Source organism: Dermacentor andersoni, chromosome 1 (assembly GCF_023375885.2).
Source record: "Dermacentor andersoni chromosome 1, qqDerAnde1_hic_scaffold, whole genome shotgun sequence".
NCBI classification, from domain to species: Eukaryota; Metazoa; Arthropoda; class Arachnida; order Ixodida; family Ixodidae; genus Dermacentor; species Dermacentor andersoni.
The window spans coordinates 323,296,750-323,304,584 of record NC_092814.1 but is presented as its reverse complement, the minus strand read 5'-3'; the positions used below and the strand labels follow the sequence as shown (position 1 = coordinate 323,304,584).

The 7,835-nt window shown below is 46.8% G+C and overlaps 1 protein-coding gene across 1 annotated transcript; it reads right to left on the bottom strand.

Moving 5' to 3' along the window:
- Positions 1-5,608: 5,608 nt before the first annotated feature.
- On the bottom strand, positions 5,609-6,424 carry LOC126516904 (uncharacterized). Its single transcript, XM_072289053.1, has 2 exons — positions 6,411-6,424; positions 5,609-6,179 (listed from the first exon to the last, which is right to left on the bottom strand). The coding sequence occupies exons 1-2, from the start codon at positions 6,422-6,424 to the stop codon at positions 5,609-5,611; spliced, it is 585 nt and encodes a 194-aa protein (XP_072145154.1).
- Between the last annotated feature and the right edge of the window lie 1,411 nt (positions 6,425-7,835).

Genomic DNA, 7,835 nt, shown 5'->3' with positions numbered 1-7,835 from the left:
CAAAAGCACATGAAACGAGCATAACACAAACCAACACTTTATTTCAAAAATAGTACTTATGCAAGGTTTGCGATGATAAATGCAAGGTAAATCGAAATTAAAGCACATCACGAATTCCTAAAGCTACCAGAAACAACTCTTAACTTGAAATTGATCAACAGTGGCTAGAACATGCATAAACCAAATTCGTAAGTACGCATACAATGACGAACAGCAAGAACGCGAAGTGTGCTAAAGTTTCTTATTTTGCACAGTAAACAGCCCATGCTATCGTATGAACAGACTAGAGTTATTTAGAAAGTGATATCACAGCAACTGCAAGAAGCAGAATGAAAATGCAAGATGTAATCGCATGGTATCTGCCTACAAGCTATGTTACCAATAATCTAGGAGCTTGAAAAGGACAGAAAAAGGAATAACGACACATACGATCAAAAATGAATCCTGTGACAAAAACCAAACAACGGGAGCATGTTAAGCTTGAAAATATTGCTCCCTGTACGGTACATCAAATATAGTAATGGTGAGAGAATTAAAAGAACCTTAAAACTAAAAATCAATCTCGATACTCAAATAAAGATATCTTTGTAACAAGTGGGCAGCACTGTAATCCAGAGTACGATGAGACTGAGTAACGCTATCCATAACTAAAATAATCATAGTACTCTAGTACACGAAAAATGAATGTGCAAGCCTTATTACTACAAAATTGTATAAACCTGTAAATTTCCCGGCCGCGGCGGCCGCATTTTTATGGTGGCCACATGCGAAAACACCCATGTACATAGATTTAGGTGCACGGTAAAGAACCCCAGGTGGTCCAAATTTCCGGAGTCCCCCACTACGAGGTGCCGCATTGTAAGATAGTGGTTTTGGCACGTAAAACCACATAATTGAATGTTTTGAACCTGGAAATTACCTGGCATGCAAAGGAAGCTACGCTTCTGTAACCGAGGGAGCAATGTTCACAATAAATACGAATCAATTTATACAAACAGCATTGTACTAAAGGTACATATGTACCACTCTCGGAAAAACAGGCATAAGGTCGCAATGAATCACTTGTTGCAAACACATGAATACCTTAGTACAACTTGCACGCATCTCCAGTCTCCAAAAGTAAATAAAAGAAATTGGATCGCCATCCCGGCCTTGCGAAAGTGGATGTCCAGCGAAGCTGTTTAATACTACCACTACAACTGTTGTGGGCGTATGCAGTGCTTTACTGCTTTAGAGTGATGGTAATTTTGACAGCACTCCGCCGCACGTAGCGGTGCTGCAACAACACTGAAATCAGGTGTTAGGCTGGTTATTCCATATACGCAAGGCTGGAGACGTCACTTCCCTCGTCGCAAGCTGCCATCGCCGCGGCAGCTTGCGCAGCACTAATCGCTGGCGGAAAACACATGCAGGGAGCGCTACGTCCTTCGCATTATTACCAGGCGCACCTTATCAATTATGTCACTCGGATGCTTGTTTTGCACTTGTTCTTTATTGAAAGGTACGCTGTTCTATATGTTGCATCCGTGCTTCCAAAGAATGTATGCACTGTGCGCTTCACTTTGCTGAAGCCTCTGCCTTACGCGGGTACGAGCCATCGCTTCTGGCCCTGCACTGCCGCCGAGGTCGGCCCACATTTTCAGTAACGGACACGGACACCAAAAATGCCGACCAAGTAGGGGCTAACAGCTTCGCTGTAAAAAGAACTCCGAATGACAAAAACCTTTCACACATGTAGCCCCGAGCCAATGCTTTACCAGTTCACGCTCACTTTCACATTCCAAAATATTTGGCACAAAGTCCAGGCAGAGTTACGTTGATGAGTAGCTTGGGAGAACACCACTTTGTTCTCTACAGTTCCGCTGGCAATGGCACTGCCGTATATGCTGGTACTTGAAATGTCTTCAATGTAGACAAACTTGCTGCCCTGGACAGGTATGCCCAGATATTTGCACTGGTGCTCCATTTCGTCGAAGTGGACTTGACATTTGGCACTACGCTGGTAGCTGAAATGTTCTGAATGCAGATGCAGTGGCTTCACCAGGACGACTTGCTCACATACCATCTCTGACACATGTATGAGCTCACTCTTCACTTGGTAGCACTGAACTTTAAGTGTTCCCACTCAGTGTGCTTGCCAGATAAGTGGACAAGCCTCAAACTCAAATTTTTGGAGCTTCTAATAAAACGCGTAGCAGCACACTTAAGCTACAGTGTGAAAGATATGCTAAATTTATGACCCATGAAAGGGGCATGAGCACAATATACGCAACTACAACACTGTATCCAGATCATAAAAATGAACATAACCACTGGTAACTATAAAAATGTATGGCGGAAAATGTTTTGAACAAGCTGTTCAATGAAATGGGCACATAATATGTAGATTCCACATTAAGTATAGTAAGCATTTTAACTATGTAATGACAATGTTAATTGCGTTCACTCGCCCTTCCTTTGCTAGCAATCTGATTGCTTGCATTTTTTAGACGTTTTGGAGCACGTCCTTAAAAGCAAATGAGGGATTATGCCCTGATGTATATCCACGTATTCTCCCGCCCTTTTACCAGGGGACACTGTGTTGATGCCAGTGGTTAATATGTCATCTGTCACCTGCTTACTACGATTCAAGACACCACGCTAAGTTTCCAGGCGTTAGTCCGATATTGCTGCATTTACTGAAACGATGTCGCCTTGTAATCACATTTTGAACTAAGACCTCCAGGCAGGGACAAATATATGCAATTAATCATGCACAAATCCATTCCTCAATACGAGGCTAAAATTGCCGTGCAAATAACCCATATTGCCGCAGACAGCTCTCCACACGCCAGTTACAAGCACTCTCGTGAGGTGCCCCTCAAAGCGCCTCATCGTTAAAGCCCCTATATAGGCATTACTCGCATCGCCATTAGAAGAGCGCCAGCTACGGCTCGCGGATGGCGAGACAGCGCGTTTACCTCGTGCACGCGCACTCGGCAGCCCCCGAGTCCTCCCGTCCAATGAGAAGTCACGGCGTCGCTCTTGGTCTTCGGGGCTCGTGAAAGTGTGTTCGGTGTAGAGACGCGGTTCACTGTTGATAGGCTCATGTGAACTCTGCTTCCAAATTGCTTGAAGCTGGTTTAGGCTTGAGTTTCTGTGCACAAGTTCGCCCACAATAAACCAGTTTGTTTAGTGTGCTTCACTGAAGAGTGCTACATTTTTGGTGGAGGTGCGGGATATGATTTTGAGTCCCCAGTTCGTAAGAGAGCGGAGCACCAACCCTCAGCGATTGGAATCCAGAGAACTGACTCCAGTGCACCAGCGCACAAGCCGCTGTCTCCGAGGAGACCCGCCAAAGTTCGGAAAAAAAATTATGGGGTTTTACCTGCCAAAACAACTTTCTGATTATGAGGCACGCCGTAGTGGAGGACTCCGGAAATTTCGACCACCTGGGGTTCTTTAACGTGCACCTAAATCTAAGTACACGGCTGTTTTCGCATTTCGCATGCCTAGGAAGTTGTGCCAGGTGCATGCAGACATGGCTTTGGATAAGTGAAATTTCCTCGCGCGCATCGGTAAAGAAAAGCAAGCAAGGTACGCATAAGCGCCGAGTATTGTTTAGGTACAAGCCCTAAGCGGTACAAACTATCCTTAGGTCTCACTGAATAAAATAGGCAAGGTTGTTCAGAGCGACAAAGCAGTCGAAATGCTCGAGGAAAACGTCTAAGTTTCCGCTGTAACCGGATCGCACTCCGGGAGCTTGCGTAGCATCGGGCCTTTTCTGGTTTCCACCTTCAAAGCCCCAGCTGGCATCCCATCCTTCGTTCATTTTTACGACGTGCCCACCGGGCAGCCTTTGAAACAACAAATACACATTTGATAGGGCGCACGCACATTTATACAGGTGGAACCAGGCTGCACATCCGTAGCCCGCTTTATCCTTTCACCGCTGCAAATCGATAACATATGACAAGGGTAACACATTTCACGATGTGAATGCAACAAATACCACTGGTACCATTGGTATCATTACTACCACGAGCCCCGGTACTATCAGTAGCACATCGATCTTCGAAATCTGGAAATATTTTGACGATGCACCATATCTGGGATTTACCCACGAAATAGGGTGGAAACATATGCACCCAATACGAAAAAAAGGGGGGGGGGGGTAACTCGCCAAAAGACCTTCGTCTCTAAAATGACGTCTGTGCACTCTCATACGTCTGGTTTGCAGCGCTCTTAATGATGTTACCATTGAACGAAAGCCGCATATATCTTTTGTAAAAAGAACGAGAGGGTGCGATGCCATGGCGTCCATGTAGCCACGTCATCACGGTCCAATGTTAACATTAGGCTGGCAACGAAACCTGATCGAAACATACTTGCCGGTTTATTTTACGGCAGGCAAAGCGGGCTTCGTTCTTTTATACCGCAATTCAAGGAACCACAAGTAACAGACGGGGACGAACACTTGACTTTTCCAAATCCTATTTCTAGTTTTGCGTTTGTTGGTGAGAAGGCATAACTTCAGACGAATGCTGTACTAAAGCAAACAGAAACAGCTAAAGAAACGAAAGAGGCTGTACAAGAAAATTGGCATTTTCTAGCCTAAAACGGCTGAAAAACCTGCCACACGGTGTACGAAAGTTGTTGATTCAGCTTTGTTCTACGAGAGCTAATCAGAAAGTCTTTGACCCTGTTTTTTTAACCAGATTACGGCTGCAAATGCGAAGTCGAGATAACCATTCCCAGCGGTGGACCTTTTGTGGACCGGCCTGGCCCTATCTGCCGGTAGCTCCACGGCACGGCGCTGCTGTCAGTTGTTGAAGATGGCGGTTGTGCTTCCACGTCAACGGCGTACGAGCAAAGAAGTACGATTCATTTTCTATGGAGCAAGGGACGAACGCCCATCGAAATCAACAGCGAAATGCAGCCACGCATGGGGAAAGGAGTCTCGCTTTCAGAAGTGTGAGTTGGTGGTGTTGAGTTCGCAAAAGGCCCTGAAGAATTGCATGATAATGAGCGTTCGGGTACACCGCGTGCATCACTGATTGACTACAGGTATATCTCAAATTTAGACCTGCGATGGGACAAATGTCTGAATCGGTGTTCGAATGTGGAAAAATAGTGCAAGATACGTGGAATATAGGGTGTATATTCGTAAGTACCTGCATGTACCTTACTTTGGCTAATAAAAATACGGACAAAGACTCTCTGATTCGTCCTGTGAGGTAAATAAAGCAATAAAAAGATGCCGCGCAAGCGGTTGTCATTTCGCAAATTTCTAAAATACAGAACGAGGGCTGCTTGTTCATTCCGATCTGCTTATATTGCTGTGAGATGAAAATTACTTAACGATTTCTGGTTGAAATTCTTGCATTCGTCCAAACATGCATCCCAGTGCGGGAACTATAAAAAAGGCGTGCGCACGTAACTTTTTACGACTAACTAAAAAGTGCGATGAAAAGTGCGTTCCAGAAAATGCGATTTCTGTGCATGCACTCTCAATACTGAAAGTAGCATCCCCCCAAAAATGCACTTCTAATCACTCTGCACCGCATGCACTCGCCTGTGGCTTGTTAGGCTTCTTTTTAAAAAATATTTGCGGCCGCATTCAGGACACTCATGTTTTCTCAACAGAGTGCGTTCGCCGGTGTCGACTGAGGTTATGTGCCCGCGAAAATTTGCGGCCGCACTCGGGACACTCATGTTGTTTCTCATCTGAGTGCGTTCGCCGGTGTCGACTGAGGTTATGTGCCCGCGAAAATTTGCGGCCGCACTCGGGACACTCATGTGGTTTCTCATCAGAGTGCGTTCTCCGGTGTCGACTGAGGTTAGCTATCTGCGAAAATTCGCGGCCGCACTCGGGACACTTGAACGGCCGTTCTCCTGTATGAGTCCTAATATGGGCGTCCAGCGCAGCCTTCTCCTTAAAACCTTTTGTACATGAATGGCATGCGTACGGTCTGCTGTCTGCATGCGTACGCAGATGTCTCGTAAGATTACTTTTTCTGGCAAATTTCTTGCCGCACTCATTACACTCATGTGGCCTTTCGCAACTGTGCGTGAGCTGGTGCGATAGGAGAGATGTCTTCCTGGCGAAAGTCTCCTCGCACACTTGGCACTTGTGGGACGGGCCGCCCTCCTCGTTTCCTTCCGGCTCTACTTGGGCTCCTTCGGCTTCAGCTGTCACCCTGCAAGTAAATACTTTCAGTTTTACCACTTCGTAACTGTACGATGTCTATAACTGACCGAAAGGGTCTACGTGTGGGTGAAGACTACTGCTTTTAAACGAGGCCTTTTTCTATAGGAAGCAAAAAATTGGAGGACGTTTAAGCTTCGCCTTCAAAAGTGGAACGCGACAGCTTTCCCGTCGACCCGCCAAGGGGTGTAAGACAATGCGTTACGGCGCAGCGATCACTTACGAGGTGCCCCGCATCGTACTTTGCACCCACCAATCACGCGGTGAGCGTCGAGCAACGCAGCGTTCGGCGCGGCAACGAAACGTGCGCCTGAGCAAGCGGAACGAACCAAAGAACTCGGTGTCTCGGAGGGGGAAACGATCTTCGCCAGCCAAACGTCGTGATCGGCACGGGCAGAGAGATAGACAGATAGTGATCTAAAGAAAGGAAGGACGCTTGATTCTGCAAACCGTGAGGGAGCACGGCGAAGCGTCGTCAGGGGAGAGGGGGTCCGAGCCGCGACGCGCCTCGCGCCGCTTCCCGCACAGCGCCAATGCGCGCGTGGCGCGCCACCTGTCGGGGCAGCGCCGTACATTGAGAGGAGGGGGTCTTCTGTGTTTGCCGCAAGATAGCTCTGTGTGTGCGGAAAGCGCAGAAGAAATGTAGCGGAAACGCACTTCGCTACTCGTGTAACTGCGACTTCTGTAAGAGGCGCTATTGTAGCGCTTTGAAGCATCGAACTCGTGGCTGAGTGGCAGCGTTTCCGTCTCACACTCCGGACACCCTGGTTCGATTCCCACCCAGCCCATCTTGCAATTTTTTTTTTCATGAAGTGCCTCCCGGGATTTATCGCTCACGGCCAACGCCGCCGACACCGACGCCGACGACACCGGCTTTTCTGCGACACGAGCTCCTTAACGCTCTCGCGTTAATATGACAATTGCCTTCGGATAAAACTTGCACTAACAGCGCGGCTCCAAGGTAAATTAATGGGTCCCAGCTCGAGGGAGCTGCCACGTAAGTTTAAAAGAGATTTCAGCACTGGTCTTTTAGTCTCAAAGTAGGTTAAGGAGCATAAAGCGGCGCAAGTCATCGCGCACATTACGCACTACACTGCGGTGATGGCTTCAAAAGCAGTTTGGTAACTTTAATGAAGTTCTAAGGCTTTACGTGCCAAAACTAGACAAGATGATGAAGCGCGTCGTACCGGGGGAAATTGGAATAATTCAACCAGGGACGTCGAGCTCACTAGCGCAATGCCATAGTCACTAAGGTATACAACGCCCTCAGCGGCGTAGCCAGAAATTTTGTTTGGTGGGAGAGTGGGGGGGGGGGGTGCTCATGTTCCAGTTCGGCCTTATAAAATTTGTCAAGGAATCAAAATTAACGAATAAGAGCTGCATTGCCGAAGATGCTGCAAATTCTTAAACGCTATGCACTGTCAAGACAAGTAAAATATGTATTTTGCATAACACAATATACTCGTATGTTCCGAAAATTCTGCCCAAAGGACAGTTAGCAATGCTTGCATGTTTTTTGTATATTTATTAATTAGACTAAATATCACACGAACTTTACAACTATAGCACTTCGATATCATGGCCCATTACTTTCCACAAAAAAAGTAACAAAATCGAACTTTCACCATGCGACGATTCACTGCGCCAC